We start from the raw sequence: 23,185 nt of genomic DNA, 5'->3' as shown, positions 1-23,185 counted from the left end.
TTTGTTGTGATATTACTATATATACATATAATACACTTTAAATTCACTCTATTAATCTCCTGTCCCCCTTCCTATGATAGCCCCTCATTTTTTTGTTTTGTTAGTCTCATTATATTAAAATAGACATCTAATTTAGGATGAACACAATGACTATTGACAGAAAGAGCATCCGTATAACACAAGTCACCGTATGTACAAACACATTTTTGAAAGCTTCCGGGTCATTAGGAAAATCCACCTTTTTCAGCATGTATCTGTGTAGATGACTTCTGTGCTCGGAGCTCTTCAGGGCCCTACCCATCCATCAGCATTCAGAGGCTTCAGCCTCTGGCCGCGGGCACTCTCTTCATCCTTTCCACCTTCAGCGCATACTTCTGCAGGTGTTTCTTACATGCTGTGCAAACCACGTCCTAATGGGATTCACTCATTCCCACCTCCTCCTGTTTCATGTCCTTTCACAACAGATTCTCCCCTTCTTGCTCCCTGCCAGTTCCCTTTCCTTTCTGTCAGAACTATCTAATCTTACTGAAAATTCTGTACATGATCCATTTTGAGGCTCCCAGTCATCCTTCGCGCTTCCTGATTTCTGAAATCAATCCACTCACCCTCTCTGTATTTTTGCTGCTGCTGTTAACTTCCTTGTGGCCTTATGATGGCATGGCAATGCTGTGCTAGGTTTTTATTGCCTGATATTCTCATAGTAGGTTGTGTTCTCCTTGAGTAAGAAATTTTGGTCTTGAGATCTGGATCTTACCGAGAGCTCTACAGAATATTTTGTGTGTTGTATTCTATAGGTGGAGTTCAATTAGAATTCATGTATAAATTTAGATCGAGTCTCTCACTTCAAAGTCCGGGCAACTGCAGTAGAGAAAATTTCACAGGTAATCCTACTACAGCACATGGGTTTTCATCCTGGCTGACATATCAGCATCACCTGTGGAGCTTTAAAGTGTTGTATATCTATGACACAGCACCCTAGGCAAATTAAGGCAAAGTCTGATGTTTAAGGGAGGTTGCAAACTTCCAATCTCTCCGTAAACCAACACAGCTGTGGGAAGATAAGAATCACACAGGAACAGCTAAACAGATGCACCAAATTGATATATATTAGGAAGAAGGTAAACCTATGAAAACAAGTATTTGTTTACAGAATTTCAAACCCGAGAGACAGTTCCAGAATGGAAAGAAAATATGAGAGTAAAGCCCTAGGATTTTTGTTGGTAAGTCCTGGGTCTTGAACTCAGGGGCTGGGCACTGACCCTGAGATGCTTTATGCTCAAGGTTAGTGCTCTACTACTTTGAGCCAAGGCACCACTTCCATATTTCTGTTGGTTATTTGGAGATAAGAGTCTCACAAGGACTTTCCTGTCCAGGGTGGCTTTGAAAGGAGATCCTAGATCTCAGCCTCCTGAGTAGCTAGGATTACAGGCATGAACCACTGTGCCTGGCCAGCTCTAAGGATTTTGATCTGAGATACCTTGGCCTCAATTAGGTAAACAGTACAATCAAACAATTTGTAGAGGTTTTCTTGCTGCAAACTTGAATTTTTCTGGGAGAACTAAGAACCTAGTTACACAGTCATCTATTTAAAAACCAAAAACAGGGTATTCAATTTAACATCAAACTTCTACTTTTGAAAGGTGTCAGGAATTTACCTAAGTACCATCTGAAGTGTGAGTACCTATCCCCCAAAAGATGAATGCATTCTTTGCCTCCAGCATTGGTTAAAAGAAAGGCCAAGTTACCACCTTAACCTATATTTGTGAACTTTTCTGATTTCACCAGGAAGATCAGATTCAGGCAGAACTTTCACTAAATGGCCTAAAACCATAATGCTTTCATGAAGATAAATGATCTCATATAAAATCACAAGCTTAGATAAAGAATTTTAAAAGGCCAATGATAGAAATTACTCCTAAATATTTTAATTCCTTACCATCTGCCAGTTATTATTTGGAATACAAGCAGAACTAATACTCTTTCACAAATGATCATCGTGCCAAATGTCTTCCTGGGTGAGAACCCTAGTTACCTACCGACCGCCTCACATTCCACTCCAGACATCGACAGACAGTATTAGCTGCCGAAGAGGAAAACAAAGAAGTCTTAAGGGAAACACACGAATTCTGCTGATAGAAATGTGGCAGTTTATACTTGAGCCTCTAAAAGTTGAAGTCTGCACAAAAATTTGGAGGATGTCTGACTTCTTCCTCCTTCTCTGTTTTAAACAAGAGATTCATATATACATGTATGCATATGTGCATATGTATGATGTTTACCACTTGTAGCACCCAGTTCAGGTAATAGTAAAAATATCATAATATTATAATATATATAATTATATAATATTGTGAGATATTAATATATTATATATCATATAATATATACATGTATTGCTCTTCATTTTTCAAACAACACATATGTTTGTATTTCTTTGGAAGTCAGGTTTAATATCCCAAATGTAATGTGTTTAAAAATATCAATTTCAGGGTCAATAACTAAAATTCATCTCTTATTCACTTCCAGTACAATTTTTGTTCTCCCTTCTGAAAGAGCACCTTCTGTCATAGAATTTTCTATTCAGCAGTGTAATGAACTCACATGGGCACAATGGAAATGAGAATAAGTTGAAAGCTCTGGTCAATTCCATTTTTTTCTCTGGAACTGGGTCCAGTTGCTGGCAGTTTATCACATTGAAGGAGATGCTAATTTAATCTCTCCTGTTGATTATAGTTTGATTCCTTGGAGGGATGTTTTCCTTCTCCTGTGAATTCTGTTTGCAGTACTCAGTTCTGGTCATATTGTAGTAAACACCAGCACTGTTTCCTCTAAACCTGTGTGCCAGGTTTTTCTTATCCAAAGGGACTTTGCTGAGATTTTTCTGCTGGGCACCAAACCAAATCTTGAAGAGGTGAGCTTCACCTCATATCTGCACTTCGGGTAGGGAGAGAATGAAATACATTTAATTGAAGAGTGTTGGCAAGGTTTCAACCTTCTGTCTAATGGGAATGATGGAGCTCAAAAAGCATTAGGCCAAAGGTGGCCATGTGAACGGAAGTAGTTCTGCAAAATTGTAAATAATCCTGCATGCATTTGTGATGGCAGTTTTTCCATACCCTCCCTTTTGATGAGTCTATGCATAAGATTTCATTTTTGCACACTAATTCAAAGACTAACAGAGCATGTAGAATCTTTTTTTTTCCCCTAGAATAAATGAATCGTTTAGTGTACTTTGCTAAGCAATTTCCTCTAGGCATGCCAAATTATATAACTTTTTTAGCAATTATTACTCCTACTTTCCAAATTTACACGAGGAGTATAATGTTCCCAAGTTATCTACAACTCTGTTTGATTTTTGTGATCTGTATTCTGAGGGATGGTAGGGGACAAACAAAGGAAGGGGTGACAGTGCTCCATAGGCACTATGCTCATTACCTTACTCAGGTCACTGTAACGCCTCTGTACACTATCTTTGCAATAAAATATATATAATAAAAAAAGAGAAAGTGGGAGAGCAGGAGGCAGCGTGACGACGAGAGGCCCAAGCTTCCTTCAGGCACGAAGTGAGCGGAAAGGAAGGGAAGGCCTCATCCCATGCAATCAACAGCCTTCGTCGCAGAGCTGACAAATGCTAACATCAAGCTTCGACGGACGCTCCCTGCTTTAAACCACAAAATCAAAAGTAGGTTTAAAAACAAATCTCTTTTTCAGGATAGATTGTGTGAGTCCTCTGGTGATGTAAGTGAAGCCTGTAAGTAAACAAAAGAAACAGTGCCTCCGCTCGGGCTGTGACCTCCAAGCCCAGCTTCTGGAAGATGGAAAGCGCACGGAGGGAAGGAGAGAGCTGTGCGCTTCCCGTCTACGATTTCATGAAGCACATGGTTAAACCCTGTGAAGCCAAAAGGCTATATTCAAGAGCACTAAGGTGTACATTTTCACTTATTTCCTGCATGGTTTTCTTCACAGTCAGAATTGAGAGCACGTTGTCCCCACTTCTGGATTCCAAAGACCTTTTTTTTTTTTGAAGTAGTACTTGATTGGGAAAAATAAGTAGAAATGGTCCTTAGATTTTTTTCCTCTGGAGATTCAACAGCCCCAGAAGCACAGATACAACACTCTATAAAGTATTTTGCTCTTCAGTACACCAGCCCAGCCTTCTTCTGCCCCTGCCCTTCCTCCCTATTCTTCCCTTCTCTTTCCCTTTTTACCTACCTGTCATCTTTCATCTTTCTATCTTTTTTCCCCCATAGCTCACTGCCTAAAATAGTACCTTAGTTGAGCAGATGGGTTCAGCAGTTTGTGGGGGAAATCTGGTTAGTAACAATGTGCACCCCAGGAGGTGGTTTTGTGGTCAGGTTGCTCTAAACATAACACATCCATCAAGAAGTTCCACATCTTCAAGAATTATTTGTTCCCATGTAGGTAACTCTACTGGCTAGTTTGTAGGTCATGGCAGTAATCCCCGTGGTTGGAAAGGATGATGGATTTTTCCAGGATCTTTGCCGTGAGCTTGTACCATGAAATCTCTGGTGAAGGTGGACGCCAGTCCTCGGGTTCCAGGTTGGTTTTGTAGGAAGAGGCAGGATTCCTGGCAAAGATGACAAAAGCCTCGTTGAACAGTCACCCCATCCTCTGAGATACAGAGTGTGGCAGAGCTGGCTCTTAGGAATGGGAAGCTGGAAGAGGGCTTCATTCTTCTGTCACATTGAGTTGGAGCTGACAAGAGGAGAGGGTCAGTTTTCACTGCAGTTTAGAACAGGTCCAGGCTAGAGAGGTGCTCTCAGGAACCATGGACCTGACCGACATGTTTAAACCACAAGGTGGAATGAGCCTAGTGAGAAAGGTCATCTAGCTCCAAAGACCAGAGTTGCAGGGGCTGGGTCCTGGAGCTCACAGATCAGGGAAGATGGGGGAGACAAACAAGAGCAGCCACAGAAACTGAAACAAGAGTGTATGCATTCTTGTTTTTGTTGCAATTTGGCTAGCAGAGAGCATGAATGTGCATTTCACTGCACTATGTGCTGCCTTTCTTTATGTCGCCAAATACAGTTCCCCGAGTTACACCAAATGTACATATGTGAGTAGATTTATCTTCTAATTGAAATGATTTTAAATATAGAGAGTGTTGTAAAATATATAGACTAAGTTAAAGTATAAATGTATATTAGTTCATGTTTAATTAATATGAAACTAATTTCGATTTTTGTTTTTCATAATTCACTAGATCTTTTATATATCTTATCCAAGCAAATATTTTCTCTTCTTGTTTTATCTGACTGATAGCTGATTCCATTTAAGTATCAGACAACTTAAAATAGTTTAGTAATATTCTATTTATCTAGATAATTAAATTATAGTGATAACTTTCCATTGAAGAACCTCTAAATATTGAAGTATATCATGTTTTAAACTTAAGGCACTGAATAGGTGGATGAAATTTATGTACACTTATAATTATTTTGTGGGTGGCAATATTTTCTCCTATATCATGCTATTTCATTGTGGATACCAACACTGCTTTATCACAGAAAGTGAATCTTTACTAGGACAAGATGTTCATTGTTAAAGAAATCATGAAAGAATCAATGCTTTCTGCCTAAGTGCTCCAGAAGAGAATGACTGAGCCACAGAGGCAAAAGTTAGGGTTATGTCACATGCAGTTGATGGAAGAGCGACTGAGGTGAGGAAAAGAATAGAAGGAAAAGATAAAAAGATGTTGGGAAACATTAAAAGAGGAGACCACAGTACTGAGAAGAGAACGAAAGCCACTTAGGCAAAATACGGAGATGGGCTACTGTAAGAATAGCTGAGAAAATTAAAGTCATTTATGGGTAGACTTTGATCAGAGTCACTGTGAAGCATGACTCTGAGTCAAACTATGGTGGTGAATATCACTGAAGATGTTCAATAATCCACTTGTACCAAAAACTCTTGAGGATTTACCGTAAATGTAATAACCCAAGGAGGCAGAATTACTTGGCTTGGTCAAAAAAATAAACATTGAGAAAACTAAATGCTCAAGACCTCCTAAGTGGGCTTTCTGCCTACTAAATGTTCAGCACTACCGATCTAGATGTAAGGAAGATAACACATGAGAAAGAAATCTTGGGTATGCATGTGTTAGGATCAAGTGGAGAAGAGATTCTAGGACGCTGATATGTACTGTCTGCAGACCAGGAATATTCAGTGAAGATAATAGGAGAAGATACTACTCATGAATAAAGAGTGAGCTGTCAAGAATGGTTTAGGTAAAGAAGGAGCACAACTGAGACAGGTGTCAAAAAGAATGAGTGGGAATATGTCTAAGCGATGTCCTCAGAAAGTCCTGTGAGCACAAATACAGGAACACCTGGCCTTGAGGGAGGTTCCCCAAGCCTGAATCATGACAACAGGAACCTTCTTAGTAAGGCCACACCAGCAAGTTAACTCCAGTGGCAGAAGAGCTGGGCACAGGTGGCGGTCACAGTGCAGCTCCTATACATTGCTTTCGGTGTTGGGCCTGCAGCCCATCCTGTTTTCTGCTGTCAGATTAAGGAATCAAAACATTATCTCCCTTTCCTGGTGCTACATCAGTATTTTTAGATAATCTATTCTTTTTCTATAAGCCTAACCCCAAGTAGTTTGGGGATTGAACTCTCAGGGAAACCTAAGTACCAAGGAAATGTCTAATTCTTTGATCTCAGGCACATGATGTATATTCTAGAAATAGAGATGTTATCAGTGAGAATTGTCATTTCCTTTCTCCTCAATTGTTATTTTTCATCTGCCTCAATATGCATGAAAGTGTATAGTAAATATTTTAGGATATATTTTAACTTCTGATGTTCTGAAGTTTACACGTAAGACATGAGAACAAATCTTAATGTCTATCACAGTTTTGCAGTGTACTCATGAGCCTTCCTAAACCTGTAATACTCATTGACGTCTTCTACTATTGGTGGAGTAGGTAAAACTTCCAGGAACATTTATTTTAATTATGTTGCAAATTTTTTGACTGACATAGGAGAAATATTTATTACATATTTGTGAAAGAATATCATCTCTGTAAAGATTCTCCTAATCTCTGAAAAACCTGAGTAGAAAGAATACTTATTAGATATTCACATTCCCAATTCATTTCTCTTATTTTCAAAATGAGAAATGTAATTGTGAGAATTATCAGCTGGTAAGTGTAGGGGGCATATTTCATGACTATACAAAATAGGCTGCAATGTATTGTGAAAAAAATGCTTTGACAGTTGGATAGTTAGAGAGCTAAGCATCAACCTTGTGATTGAACCAACCATGCCGTCCTCTTCCTTCATTCTTGCTAGTGTTTGCCCTCTCCTTTTTCTACTGCAGTACATGCTTTTTCTTCCATAATGCATCTGGTTAAAGATTCCCATGTTCCATGCCATCTTATGTCTTCATAGTTTTGGGATTGTTCTTAGAGATTATGAAAATCAATGACTTTCTTATTAGTAATGAAATGTTTAGTTTTTTTTTAGCAAGTTGGATGGAAGCCATAAAGTCTATAATAAATAGTCTATGTTTTAACTTCTGACAAAAGGAACACAAAAAGGTGGTGATAAAATAACAGAACAGAATTCCTATGCTTTAAATGTTGTTTCTCTACCTAATAAAGTTATCTGTGGCCACCTGATATCAATTCATTTTCCCTCTTTCTGAGTTGTTAATACTTATACCCTTCCTGCCCTGGTCCAGTATCGTGTGGGTGCACATTTTTTTCAACATCTGCTCTGTATCCTGCACTGTTTTAGGGACGTCATATAAATATTTCTAACTTTACTCCCCTAAGAGAATTTTTCATAATGACCCCCATTTGCATGGTAAGAAAGCTGAAGGTAACTCAAGGTCATCCAGTTTGTAAGTGGTGGTAAGCCAGGATTTATATGGAGATTGGCTTGAATCTAAAGAGTCACATGATTCCCCCTCTATTATTTGGCCTGGAGTTGCTTAGGAATTATTAGTAATTTTTGAATATTAATACCTAAACCATCATAGAGAATCTTCTCTGTGATTGAGCAAGAACTGGATTGGTATTCCTTAACCTTACTTAAAAACTTAAGAACTGTTTGTACATAAACAAGCTCTCCCACAGCAGCTCTTATCTATTGAATGGGAACTAATGACATTTGGAGATCTGTTTATCATGGTCCCTCTGCTATTAAGGGCTGCAAATTCTTTCTGATTTTTTGTGTAACTTGCCGTTATCTTTGTTGTTGCAGTACTGGATACCAATTTATTTACTATTCACCTGAAAACACAGCAAAAGCAAAGGAAGTTCTCAGCAACATCAATCAACTACAACCTCTGATAGCAACCCAGGCAGACCTACTGCTTCATTCCGCAAGCCAGCATTCTCCAGACAGCTTGAAGAATTCTTTAAAGTTGCTTGCAGAAAAAGTAAGATCCAAATCATCACCACCGTGGGGAAAATGAAATTCTCCAATCCCCACTGGTGTTGCTTTCTGCATACATTGCCTTTCATAGCTTCTGCAAATGTTAGGAGTCTAGGTTAAAAGTAAGCTTCAAAGTATTGCCACGGGATCAAAATGAATTGGCTTTATTCTTTTGCAAATCTTACTAAGCATTTTTTTCTAGGAGGAAATGAAACCTGTTATTGGCTAGAGTATATTTTCTCTTTACCTTGATATCTTTCATTTACATGACTTTACACATTAAATTCAATGTTTGCAAATTATTTTCTTCTGATGATCACCTATTTTCATCCACATAATTTCTAATATAAATAAGAATGTCACTTCATTTAAAGTCAGAAATTGGTTGTGGATTCAGATGAATGCCATGGGTCGGGGGAGGGGGGAGAGGTGTAGTCATTCTTCTAGCCTAATTCAGTTTATAGAAGATTCTAGAAATTTCCAAATATTAGTTATTATTTGAAATACTATAGAACTTTTTTTTGGGGGGTCCGGTCATGGGGCCTGAACTCTGGCCTGGGCACTGTCCCTTAGCTCTTCAGCTCAAGGCTAGCGCTCTACCACTTGAGCCACAGCACCACTTCCGGCTTTTTTCTTATGTGGTGATGAGGAATTGAACCCAGGGCCTCTGGCATGCAAGGCATGCGCTCTACCACTGAACCACCTTCCCAGCCCCAAAATGTTATAGAACTTAATGCCTAATTTTTGCCAAAGGTGACTTGTTCCTTTAACTGTACTCTGGCCTGCATGGAGCAGGTACTAAATATCAATGTCCATAGCTAACTAGGGCAGCTGTGTGAATGAGAGACAACCAAGACAAAAAAAAAGATGGCTTGATTTTTTTAAACATGAAGCCAACTAGGCATGCTGGGGTGAAATACCGGTGTACTCACCCTTAACTTCTGACTTCTTCTGCTTTAATATGAGATACTTCCAATAAATAGGTCCTTGAAGAAACTGACCTATAAACATTTTCAGTAATTCTAGAACTAGTCAACAGTTCTTCATCTTTTAAAACCACAGATGAATAGAAACCAGAATAGATGCTTGCATCCATCCATCTCATTCTGATATGATCATTGGTATTCACAATACCTTGTCCTTATTTAACATTTTAAATTGCCCATTTTCATATATTTTCCTCACAGGGAAACACTAGTATCTTCTCTCCTTCTAAGTTAGCTACTATCTATTGAGAAAATCGATATATAATTGTATTAGACAAGTCTAATATAAAAAGAGAGGAGGATGACAGTCCAAGTCTGGCCAGTTGAAGTGCAGCATCTTTCTAAGCGAGAACAGATGCCTTCATCGCAAGAAAAGACGGCCCCGCCTCACAGGTTTCCGCGGCATTACTCAGTCATGGGCTGTTGTGGGCTGTTTTATTGAGTCATTACAGCTGTTGGGAACATCTTTTCTTCATTTCACAAAGCTCTGAGGAACTAAAGAATGTACAGAATCAGGCAGCTAGAATCATCCCCCAGGAACCAAACAAAAGCAGCTCTGGACCCTTTATAGAAGGGTGTTTTGACACTGCCCTTTTTGCAATTGTAAAATTCTTTTTTGTTGGCATTATGCAAGTATTGTAATAGTCAACAAATACATGTTTACCTCTAAGGGAAAGAAGCGGAAAAAGTAAGCTAGAAGATTGTGTACCCAGTGGAGTGCTATATAATTTCATTTTGGAGCATTTCTCTTGTGGTATTTTTTAGATGAGGTGAGATATTTTTTTTTTTCTTCTGCGTTCACCTAAGCAGAAAATTTTAGCAAATAGCACATCACGGCAGTGATTACAGAGCAGTGTTTATATTCTCCCTGTGCAGTGGGCAAGGATTCATCATTTCATACATCATTTGCAGCACGCGGCCATGGTGGTGGAGACGTGTGCGGCGGGGATAGCGGGTTCCTCCTCCTTTAGTCGAGCATTGGTCTAGCTTTATTGCCCTTTGTGTTCTACACAGTTGACAAGCATTGTCTGCTAATAAAACTTTCAACCCAGGAAACTAAGAGGATCATTTTAAAGTTAAGTTTGCAAGTCATGCATTCTTTTTTTTTTTTTCTTGGTGGTCATGGGGCTTGAACTCTGGGCCTGGGCGCTGTCCCTCAGCTCTTCCGCTCAAGGCTAGTGCTCTACCATTTGAGCGACAGTGCCGCTTCTGGTGTTTTTGTTTGTTTGTTTGTTTATTTGTTTGGGGGGATAAGAGTCTCTTGGACTTTCCTTCCCCAGGCTGGCTTTGAACTGCAATCCTCATATCTCAGCCTCCTGAGTAGCTAGGATTACAGGCATGAGCCAATAGTGCCCAGCTAAATCATGCATTCTTTTAAGCATCTATGCCTGCAATTTCAAAGAATCAGCCAAGTTAACAGTTTTCCTGTCTCTGAAGACTGCGAAGGAACTCGTGATTTAGAAATAAAAGTATGATTCATGAATTGAGCAAGAAACAAATGTAGTTAAGTGATGTAACAAGTTGTAACCTAAGTTGGTATTAACAGGATTATAATTCTGAAAGTTTTTTTAATTTCAGAGTTTCATTCTGAAAAAATCATTCTTGGTTGGTAAACCCTGTTTTAAAAAATTATATTTTAAAATGCATATTTAAGGTGCCATCGGGCCCCATACGAATAAGATAAAGGTTACCAAGATGTGTCGATGACACCTTCATCCTTGGCTGTTGCTGTAACAAGAACAGTTAAGCTTGTTCTTTGGCATGATGCCCACATATAGCTATCTTCTCCATTTTACATTGTGACCTCCAGGATGCTTCATCCTATATTTTGACTGCTTTGAATCCTCTGATTGACATTTCCTGCTTCTTTAATCCATGAACTGGTGTGTTTAAGAAGTAGTTTCTTCATGTTGATTTTCCAGTACCTCATCCATACAGAAAGAATAAGCATGGTCTCTGTGTCATTTTCAGAAGAGATGGAAGGTTTTGCAGGCCATGAGCTCCCGTCCTTGGGCGAGCTCATTCTGGGGACAGGCAAGGTGGAAGGCAGTGCAGGGGCCGTGTGGAAGGAAGTAATTGAGTGTTTTGTGAGGAGATGGTTTCTCTGCCTGTACGTGCACCAGGCCGCTTGGCGATGCTGGCAATGGACTCCTTGGCAAGTGGACCTGCATTGAACATCTGTGGAAAAACATGGAGCACGAAGGAACCCAACTTGCTAACAGCACACTTAAGGAGTCTCAGAGTCGATGACGATGTGTAGATCCAAAAGCAATTCATGTCACCTCTGCCACTCCAGCGCACTAGATGGTAGGGCTCAGGTTACCCAGCCAAGTTCTTCCCTTCTACTGGAATTCCATTCCATTGGTAATAAAAGCTAAACACATCAACTTAGTAAAAGTAAAAATAAAATAATTTCCTGACGATGTACTGTCTTCTGGTCACTGTCTCTAAGAACAGAATAAGACTAGGCTTTTCCTTCACAAGACTTTCAAGGTCCTTGTAATATTGTAATAGTAAAAACAATATCATAGTAGGTAGCATTTGCTTACAGCTTAGTGATGGTGAGCTGTCCCCACAAGATCCTTTTTTAACAGTGAATATCTCTTATTTAATATGTTGTTACAGTGATTTACTTCATAAGCAATAAAACTAAGTGAGTCCCAGTGGTAGAGCGCTTACCTTGCATGCCAGAGGCCCTGGGTTCAATTCCTCAGCACCACATAAGCAAAAAGAAAAAAGCCGGAAGTGACCCTGTGGCTCAAGTGGTAGAGCGCTAGCCTTGAGCTGAAGAGCTGAGGGACAGCACCCAGGCCCAGAGTTCAGGCCCCACGACCGGACCCAAAAAAACAAAAACAAAATTGAGTGAGTCAGATTAACAAATCGAAAATGATAATGCACCCTCAGATACTATAAGATCATGATAATATACCCCCAATCCTATAAGAACTTCAACTTCTATAGTTCCATGAAGTACCTTCTTTTGTTTTCAGCATTTACACTTCTAATCTTATGAATGATTGCAAGTTCCTTCTTTTTACACAGTTGAGGAAACTGAGACATGAATATATTAAATAATGTGCTTGCAGTCAAAAAAATTTGTGTTCCTGGTTTGTTTGTTGCTTAAAATTAATCACTATGCTTACTGTCTTTTGAATATTCTATGAAAGTTCTGATAGTTCCATGTGGGACTGACAAGCTTGTGTGATAGTGGAGGAAGTAGAAATTTCACAGTAATAAATGAATTCTATCATTTTTCTTATCCTAGGTATACAAATTCAGCTAAATTGTACTATTATTTTATTACTTCTGATATTTGAGTTTGATTATAGCATATTAGTTTGTGAATGTGTTAAACAATTAACTTTTATAAGAAATAATTTTATCTAATACAAAGCAAGCTCTGAGTTTCTCTGAATAATTCCAACAGTGAAGACCAAAGATATGCCAGAATTTTAACATGTGATATGAATGGCTGAAATTAGAGGGAGAATGCACTTTTTTCCCTTACTCTAAAAGCATACATTTCTCTGTATATTGCATGAAATCTATGCAAGGAAAAAGAAATGTAAAAAAATGAATAAGAAAAATAAGGACCTAGATGCATGTAGTATGTGGACATTTCTCTTAGTTCAGAAGGTAGATGATTAGTTATATTATGCTCATCATTTTCTGGATTTCACAGAGAGTGATTAAACCTCATTTAGAAAGTCATTGTTATTTTGCTCAAAAACATAATTGAATGAACACTGAATTGTGAGTAATGCTGTATTTGATTCTAGAATAGAAATTCTATGCAGACGTGGACTTTCACATGAACAACCATGGGGGTGTTTCACAATATTATCATCATCAAATGTTCAACAATGCAGCTATTGGAGGCTAGCTATACACTCCATATGCCCATATACCATGGATGCTGTCATGCTCAAAGAAAAGCTTAAAAAGAATTTTAGTCTGAAACAGAATTCGATTTTTCTAAAGAGGATCATGCTTATTTGTCATAGCAATGCCATGAAAGCAGTTCTAAAAAGTTGGCGCTACATGTAATGTCATAGAGAATATCGATGAGCGACAGATAAGGAATTTGTTATTATTTATTTACTGCAGCAACCCTAGGTCAGTCCCAGCCCCAAACTGAAAGGAAGAGGGTACTATCATGAGTAGAAGGGTTTCTTTGGTTGTTGTTTGTCATTGGTTAAAGTATATATTAGGGGTCTTAGTGAACTTTGGAATAACCAGTTGACGTGAAGGTAAACTTTTAAGACTGGAATTTACTTTTCAGCTTTTTACAATCACCTTCAAATTTAAAAAATCAATGAATTAATATACAATTATTCAAATGTGTGTTTCTTGGACATTTGGATAATAGGATAAGTAAAGATGAGGAGGTAGGGCAATGTTGGAACAGGGGCTGTACAGGAAATGTGCGGCTCAGATGTCTCCATCCAAGCTAACATCAGTGAGTCCTCTTCCTCAAACAAGGAGAAACTTGGACAAAATGGGTCAAGCATTGGAAAACGGGCAGCACAGGAAGGAAAGGGACCTTCTGATCCTTGTATTTCGTTCACATCCCAACGTGGTTTTCAGGATATAGCCTACAAAACAACAAACAACAAACCCCAAGACCACTTCCAAAGGCTTTCAGTGAAAAAGATTTGCTAGATCTGGTTCCAGGAGAGTTAGAAATGGAATTTTGGAGACTTAAGCGTAAGGCTAAAAATTGAAATGATGAGGAGATGGATTCCATCACCATGAAGGAACAGTGCTATTAAGAAAGTCATGTAAGACTCTTGGGAGATGCTCACTGCATGTGGGGTGAGCTGAAGATGATAAGTCAAGAAGGAAAGGAAAAGCGTTCAGGAAAATCATAGAGCTTAATAGAAGAGTATACTTTATGATGAATTTCAGTAAGACTTTTACAGGAAGGCACTATACTTTTGTATAAAATTGGCAAAATGATTACATGATGTATGTATATAAATTCAAGTTTATACTTGTACATGTATATGGGCATAACCATAGTTATACCATAGAATATAGTATGTATATTTAATAGTTGCCCAGTTATCAAGTAACTTCCTGCCTGCTAGATAGACTTACCTTTAGGGAAAGGGAAAACTCATCAGTGTAAAATGACAGAATTGTGCTATTTCTCTATGAAATAACTAAAGCCTATCAAATTCATTGAAATAAACAGAATTCTTTCCTGCTAAAATAACAATCCCTTCCTTAGGTCCCTGGCTGCATTCGTATTCCAGGTAGAATTTTGTGAGAATTGTCTTGAATTCTTTTTCAGTGAGATGAACTTCTATTAGGTCTTTGCTGAGATCTCTTGTGAAAAAGGAGTGATCTTAAATAAACATCCTAGCTACTCTTTTACCATCAGTATTGAAGAAATGAGGAAATGCTCTTCACCCATTTCCCAGAGAAGTAATTTTTAGTAGTTTAAGTTTGCAGACAATTCAGTGTTTCCCTTTAAAGAATAGTTACCTGGGAATATGAGTTTTAGAAAAAAGTAAGAATAAAATCATTTCATTTTTAAGATGGCATCTGTCTTCTCTTTTTATTACCAAGCAAGTGAACATAGATCTTCCTTAGGTTGAGCATTTTATTGTACTAAGTTGAACTTTTACATGATAAATTAAAATTTTAATGTATTAGGTTAGTACTTCAAATGAGTTGTTTTGCCTACTCTTATTATAACATTTTAAGCAGCCTGTCTTCTTTCACTGGTCTGGTACAAGCTGAACCAGAAAAAGCCAAAGTCTTCAGAATAGTTCATAGGCAACTTAGAAACGCAGTCATTTCCTTCCATTGAGTTTAACTTTCTTAGTCGTTCAGTGGTAAGGACAGCAATGTTCAAGGTATAGGACCCAGAATTTATATTGGTCTACATTTACTCAGTAGTGCTAGCCCAGAAAACTCAGGTTTTGTTCAGGCCATACAGATATTTTGATATTTAGAATATTTAGGCATTTTTAAAGGCAGGATCCTGGTACCCAAAACGTTTCCAAGGAACCAGATAAATTTGTCAGTATTGACACACACAAAGTAAAAGATTAGCCTTTATAGCATTTGTTTAAGATTTTACTGCCTTGTGTTTAGCTATCCAAAGAAAATTCTGGGTTGTAAGAATGCAAAATGTGCTGCATTATCTTCCTTGCCTGTAGTGGTAAATCAACGTAACTGGGAGTTGAGTAAATGAAGTAGGATCTCTCTGTGTGCATCTGATGCAAAGTGAATGATGAGAAGAGCGGGAAGGGATTCCATGGGTGTGCTTGCATATTGGCCCCGTCGTAATTATGTAAGGATGGGGAAATTGGAGCTGTGCTAACAGGCATTCAAAGAAGGCAAGCTGTTTTGTTCTAAAAATACATCAAAACAGATTATTGAAACTATCAACAGAGACATAGTTTCGTTAAGCTGAATGGGAATACATTTGCATTTTTGATTCCCATCGATAGCTGTATCCATGTGGCATAAAAATGATGTAAATAACATGTTTCTGCATCTTCCTCTAACTCCATTGACTGGTTGAATTCTATTGAGCCAATTTTGCCATCCGTATTTATTTTGTACCTTCTATTCCCATTTGAAGATAATTTTATTGTCCGACTCCTTTTGTGTCTTTCCAGTATAAGCTGAATTTTCATTTGGCGTTCTTAATTTATTCCACAGTACCATTCAATCTCTTCTTACTATATATGCAGTTTTCTAAGTTGTTTCTTTGTCTTTAAGGTGGCTTCAATATGACTAACCTTAGAGAGCCTTAAGTTAGAAGTAAAGAGAGTTATGCGGGTAGGACATGTTTAACCACCCAATCTGATCAATGACCAGGGAAGAAGGACATGCAGATTACTGTCAGGAAGTGGGTGGTGTAGAATAAGAGCGAACACTACTGAGCATGTCAGACAAACATGTGATCGCTTCCATTTGTGCTCGTCATCAGCTGTTTGTGCTAAAACACATCACCACATTCTTAATTTTTATATCTGATTAATGGTGATTTCAACTTCAAGGTCTCTTCCAGCTCCAGAATTGTATGATCTGTGGCAAAGAAGTAATTGCACAGATAAGAGAAAAACCTTCTCAGACACTTATTTTGTAGGGTTGGTTGAATTTCCTTCATTGCTGACATTTGCAAGAACGTATGCAGCAGTGTAGCAGTGGACTAGACAAGGCCCTGTTGGTGGCATATGGAGAGAACACCAAAATGATCACCTTGAGTTATAACATGAGTTGAGTTGGTATTATATCCTAGAATACTATATCAAAGGAGGATAACACCAAGTATTGTCCAAAATAACACTGTGTGTTAAAGGGCTCTTTCTACCAGAGTATGCAGTGTGAGGGGTCAAAGCTTGACTCCAGACTTCAGACAGATTGTCCAGCCACATGCATGCTAAGTGCATTACTATAATACAGAAAATCAATTTCTTCACCTTGCAGACTATTACAGGCTGGCGCTATTAAACATTTCATCAAGAAAATGCAAAGAGCAGCTGTCAAGTTCTTTGTTGTGGGAAAGCTGTCGTTATGATAGTACTTACTAGGTATTTACCACTAGCTTATAAAATCTGCCACGCCAGAGACTGCAGTGACCTCGTTACCACCGCATACTAGAATGTAATTTGGTGGGGGAGAGAATTTGGGGATGATATGAATAAGAGGCAGGCGGGTGTTATCCTAGAGATGACTCCTTTACCATGTCTCCTGTGCGGCTGTCTACGGTCCAGAGGGAAGTTCTGTGTTTTATTATTTTCTTCATAGCCTTTAACTGTTTTAAATACAAAATAGGCAAAATCCAGCCACGTTTTCTTTTGAGGTATGTTTGGAATCACTTGAATGGTGCCACAGGTAAATGTCATTCCAGTGACGCTCCCCAGTGAAATGCATCTTCAAAGACAGGCTTTGGAGAATAGGCTGAGGAGACAGATGGTGTTTATAGTGCGTTTAGATCCTCGGCATTAACTTTAAAACAGGAGGGCTCCAGGCCTTGGCAGCTTCCCAGAACCAAACCATCTCCTATTGAGTGGTATGAATCATTTTTCTCTCTTTGGTGCCAGGGCATTTCCACCATACACACCACTTAAGTGGTCAATCTGCAATTGACCTTTTTGCCGCCCTCCACCGCGATGCCTACCGTGCCATTTCTAATCCATGCCCATTCCTTTCCAGACAGAACTTTTCGTGCATGCCTTTAAGGATCAGCTGGTCAGAAGCGCCCTTTTGGCTCTCTACACCGCAAGGCCAGGGGGCACCTTTAACAAAACCCCATCTCCCAAGAGCAGCAAAGAGGAGAGCCACGCCCAGGGCCAGTCCCCGCCCTTCAAGAGGCAGGACTCCATTCCGCACCACTCAGACTACGATGAGGAGGAGTGGGTAAGTCTTCCACACCTCACCTCACTCACCTGGAACTGTTTTGCCCTGAGAAATACAACAAGCATGATAAGAAAGCTGTGTCTTCCATATAAGAAAACAATTACTGGAAAGCTGTCATCCTGTAAATTGTGGGAAAACAGCTCACACTTTTCCTTAGGGGCAGATTAGATTTGAAACTTGCATTCCTGATCAAACATATTTTCTAAAAAAAATACATTTGCTAGCAAAGAAATCATATAGACAGCCCTCAAAGCAAAGATGTCCCAGAGACAGGATCCCACAATGCATTTCCTTATGGTTGACTGAGCTTCGCACAAGGATGAAAATTGTCTTTCAGAAGAATCAAAAAACTCTCCCTGTCTCTACCATGTGTGTGCAACAAAGTGTGCTCATTGCTGAGATGTAGTGAGCTCCTTCCAGAATACTTCCAAATGTTTACCTTTAAATCACACATCAAGGGCTCTGGAATCCCCTCTTGCCCATGATCGTGTGATTCCGTCCATGTGGTTAGAGGGGCTTTGAGGCTCTGTGGCCTTATGGACATCTGAAAAAGTAGCAAATTGTGGACCCATAGGCAGGGGGGCATCCGCGAGCAGGAACTTCTCCATGAGGGGATGGGCGGAAGCAGGGAGGAAGGAAGGAGGGGATGCTGAGGGGATAGAAGGCTGTTGCAGGATGAAACAGGATAATGAAACTTACCAACTGTTAAAAAAAATTTTTTAAAAAGTGGTGACACCAGAGAGACACCACCTGGTGACACCAGGAAATATGGCAGACCAGTGAATTTGCTCAGCGAGCACTGTAAAACCTCTTCATGCTATGAATGTATGATCATTCCAATATAAGATCATTAAGAAAGAAAGTTCAAATGCAAAAGATGGAAAAATGGACAGACAAAAACATTGCCTTTTTGCAGGCCAGAATAGGGTGAAAAGAACCTGAAAAGAGAAGGAAAGGTAGTAATGTTAATGTACTGAGTTATTACTGAGTTAATACTATTGCACATTACTTATGCTAAAAACCCTGCAAAGTAAATGCACTTTCTCCCTCTCGCTCACTCTCTCTCTTTCACACACACACACACACACACACACACACACACACACACACACACACACACACACACACACACACACACACATTCATGCCACAGGGAAACACTATATTCTGTTCTAGAGTAACAACCAAATAAAGGCATGGTAGCTGTTTTTAGTTAACAGTTACTTTTCTTGCCAGCCTAGAATTCTAGCATGTTTGGGATTAAGTTATTTGAGAGGTCCAGATCTCTCAAACAAAATTATGATCTCAAGACCTAGGCAGTGATGCTTGCCCTTTCTTTAGGTAAATTCTGCTGGAGGTAAATGCTGAGTAAGTCTTTGTTGTGACTGATTAAGATCACATTTCTCCCACAGCAGCGTTTTCAAAAGAGCAAATCTAATATTTCTCCCTTTTACCTTTACCTTCTTCAATTTAGTCACAGCTCCAAGGCGTGCATACCTTTTAACCTCCCTGAAGTTCAGTTTTCTCAACTGAAAAACAAAAATATCATCTGTTCTTCCTTAGCTCTTAGGATACTTGTGAGATAAGTGATTTATTCACTTGGTGAAGCTCTTGGCTGGATGAGCTGTAGCAAATGTGTTATATTACTTCATGTAATTGCTGTGTGTTTTGCTTTAAAAATGGAAATTATATCATCTTCTGATGAAGATCAAATCTATTCCTTGGTCCCTCTCTAGTGGGGAAACTATATATCGTGGAATGTGAATTGTGAGTTTTAAGGAGTTTGAGTAGATGTGGAAAGGAAATATTTTATTTTATTAAACACGCAGTATTATTTCAATGTATAATTGCCAGTTTATAGGAAACCAAGCGATTCCTTTGAAATTAGATGTATTTTATTTCTTCTCACTGTGTTATGCAGTTCTCTGCGTTCACCTTCACCTCTTCCTCCTGTTCAGTTTCTACTCCTTTCCTCACCCTTCCTTCCTTCCCTCCCTCCTGCTTTCCTTTTTCCTCCCTCCCTTTCTTTCCTTCTTCTTTCCCTCCCTCTTCTACCATCTTCCTCCCAGTTTCTCACCCTCCTTCCCTTCCTTCCTTCCTTCCTTCCTTCCTTCCTTCCTTCCTTCCTTCCTTCCTTCCTTCCTTTCTTCTTTTTCTCCTTCCTTCTTCCCTTCCTCTTTTTCTCCTTACCCACCTTCCATCTTTCCTTCTCTCCTCCGCTTCCTTCCCTCCTCCCCTCCTTCAACGCTTTATTCAACTCTAACAGAGTAAATCTAAAGAAAATGTAGCTAATTGAAAATGGTTTTGAGACTGTGCTATTAAATGAATTGGAAGCATAACTTTGTATAGCCCCTTCCTTAATTAGTTGTTAGAAAGTTTCAACCCTGATTACAAATGCAGTCTACTTCTGGAAGTAATTCAGTGTTTTAAATTAATGTAATTGGGTTTCAGTGATATATGAAAATATTCCTCGATCACTTAAATTAGCTTAAGTTTGCACTAAGATTACAGTAGCACCATTAAAAAAATTCTGTTTGTTTTACTTAATTTCTAGCAGTGGCAATAACTATTACCTAACCTGAATAACTGTCTTCAGCTCTTACAATAAAGATTTGGAACATGAAATCATCTTGGTAAATTACTCTAAAGTTCTATTCTGTCAATGCACCAACAACATTTCTTTTGTGGTCAGGGCAGAGAATTGCTATGAACTCGAAATTGCTGTGAGGCTATTTGATTTTCAACTTGTTTTGTTGACCCAGTTGAAGAGCAATAATTATCAAGTCAATATGCTAGAGATTGAATCTAAAATGAGTACTACCCCCCTCCAAGACTTTTATTTGCTAAATTTTACTTATTCAATGATGAAATGATTTAAAAGTTTATTTTCCTAAAAGTTAGTAAACAATCAAAGCTCAAAGGAATACTTGGGATTTTATGACAATGTGTGCCAGAAAATAGACAAGCTTATCAGCCAGTAAAGTTGACATATTGCTTTTCTTTCTCTGCGTCTCTACAGCAGATGCTTCTAGCAGCTGGGACTCTAAGATTAGTTTGCCCAGAATATGAAAGTGTGTCATCCAACCAAACTATTAGGCTGACCCAGATTTTGTGCCTTCCAGTAATTATTCCATTCTCTACAACCCTGTGATTTCATTTCAGCCTTGCTACAGATTGGTTTGAGGCTAAATCTGCCTATCCCTATTCACGTAAATTGTTAAAAAGATAAACTCTCAATCCTTTCTGGCAAGGTGAATACCAGGAAAATTATTAATTGGCCATCTCTCAAATCTGTTTTTAATTGAATGGATATATTTTTATATCACAGATCATTTCAGTATCAAAATTACCCAATTAATTTCCCTCTCCCCCCATTTTATGTTGCACACATAAACCAGGTTTAAATTTTCAGTCTTGGAACAAGTTCTGCTGTACGGTCACAAACTAGGGTAAGCATAGAAAACAGTGATGACTGCAGATGTCAAATAGCTTGAAGAAAGAACTTTGCAAGTTTCCACCATGAAGACAATTGTTCATGTTTGAAAAGATAATCTGATTAACCCGATTTAAACAATATGCAGTAAATACATATTTCAGATTATCGATGATACTCCATTCATATGTGCAATGTTTGCATTTTATGTGTCACTTAAAATGGAATTTAAAATTAGTTCTTACTTTAAATAGGTAAGTAAAATTTAGTCTCCATTCTTTAGCCAGGAGAACATTGATTATTATTGTAAACATGTTTATGTCACCTAAGGAAAGTAGATGATCCATAACAATTTGTAACAATTTTTGTGAATTCTCATAGTAATATTTATGTTAAGCATCTTGTTATTGAAAGACTTAAATAACCCGGAACCTGTGGCTCTTCTATAACTCATTGTGACCAAAGATATAGTGTTTTGTAATAAGCGTTAGATAAGCCATTTTCTGATAGATTTCTTACCTATATCATATAGTTTATTTTTATACAATACCTAATGACGTGAAGGGCAACTACAAATGCGTAAGCTCCACAGAGCTATTTATATTCCTGTAATTGGTAGCAGTGAGGATTGCCACACACTGTGAACATAGATTAGGGATGAAACACAGATAACCAGGGACCTCCACAGATAAGCAGCCTCAGCATTCTGAACTTCTCTAGAGAAAGAGCGGTTCAGGCTCCACTCAGAGTGAGGAGCTGCCCAAGCAGACTGATACTCAAAGGAGAATTTTGTCCATTTGTCTGACTGGCTCAAGTTACATTGTATGAAACCGTTGACCTGAGCTTAGTTTACAAAGGAGATACATCTTTCTTTTCCTTATTAATTCTTAATGACTGTCTGATAGAACCTGTAGTTAAACTTTGTCAAGGCTGCATCTTAATAACTTGTTACCCAAAAGAGTATCGTGTCCACTAGAACGTAACCATTTACTTATAATTTTTGTGATACATACTCAACTCTGACTCATTTTGTGTTAACAAAGCAACTTCTTTGCATTTCCTGCATGCACAGCCTAGTGAATACTGAATTCTAATAAGTTGTTTATATGTCTCTTTATCCTGTGCGTTAGGGAACCTTGCAAGTTTCTGAAGGAAAATGCAGTATATGGTTCTGCTCCCCTACAGCAGAACACCTGTCCCACAGAGTCGCTCCCTACACACGTTTATAGAATAACCAATGGGCTTTAACGCTTGGCTTTTGAAAAGCAGATGCTTTTAATTCCATATGATTCTCCATTACATCCAGTATCTTTTTTCTTCACTAGAATTCATGTGAATTCTTTTCGTGGTTTTGTTTCTTCCTTCTCTTGAAGCCCTGCCCTTCCCCCCAAGCCTCCTTTCCTATGTCTTCCCAGTTTCTCAGTCCACTGCAACATGATCATCCTGCTCACTGTTCAGTCACACTCCTCCCACCCCCACCTGAGTGCGTATTTTACAGTGCCTTGGCCAACTCTGTGGTGATCCTTCCAAGTCATCTTCAAAGTATGTTCAGACCCAGAGGGTAATGGATCTTAAGACAGCTGCAGAACGTCAGAAATGACCAACATGAAGAACATTACTGAATTCAGGTCTCCAGAAATGAGGTGGCAGCAGTTTTGCTTTACTTGATTGGTGATGCAGATTACCAAGATCCTAGTCACATAGAATTAATTTCTTGACACATGTCCAATCAATGATTCACTGGAAACAACCATTTTTCCTTTGCCCTGCTTTGTATTTTCCATTCCCAAATCCCAGGAGTCTGATTGGACGAGGGGAGCAGGGCATACATAGTTCAAAGCTGTCCTGTCCACATCAGCAAAAACAAAGAGGGAGAAGGAGGCTGTGGTTCCCTGTAGGGTGTCTGAACACTGGCTATCATCTGATGATGAGAAAGGCTTCTGAACTCCTCTGGTCTATTTTACCCTGGAGAAATGTGCTTG

At 38.8% G+C, this 23,185-nt stretch overlaps 1 protein-coding gene across 7 annotated transcripts in view; it reads left to right on the top strand.

Moving 5' to 3' along the window:
• Positions 1–23,185, top strand: part of Inpp4b (inositol polyphosphate-4-phosphatase type II B) — a 338,999-nt gene that overhangs the window by 198,881 nt on the left and 116,933 nt on the right. For all 7 annotated transcript variants that reach the window (XM_070022124.1, XM_070022126.1, XM_070022123.1 and 4 more), the window contains 2 exons: positions 8,229–8,406; positions 17,567–17,770. In XM_070022124.1, coding sequence (XP_069878225.1) covers positions 8,229–8,406; positions 17,567–17,770 — 382 coding nt within the window. The remainder of the gene's footprint in view (positions 1–8,228; positions 8,407–17,566; positions 17,771–23,185) is intronic.

The sequence above is a fragment of the Dipodomys merriami genome, unplaced genomic scaffold, assembly GCF_024711535.1.
Source record: "Dipodomys merriami isolate MVZ:Mamm:240054 unplaced genomic scaffold, mDipMer1.0.p SCAF_15, whole genome shotgun sequence".
Taxonomy (NCBI): domain Eukaryota; kingdom Metazoa; phylum Chordata; class Mammalia; order Rodentia; family Heteromyidae; genus Dipodomys; species Dipodomys merriami.
Note: the sequence above shows the minus strand (reverse complement) of the source record. Positions and strands in the feature narration are given on the sequence as shown.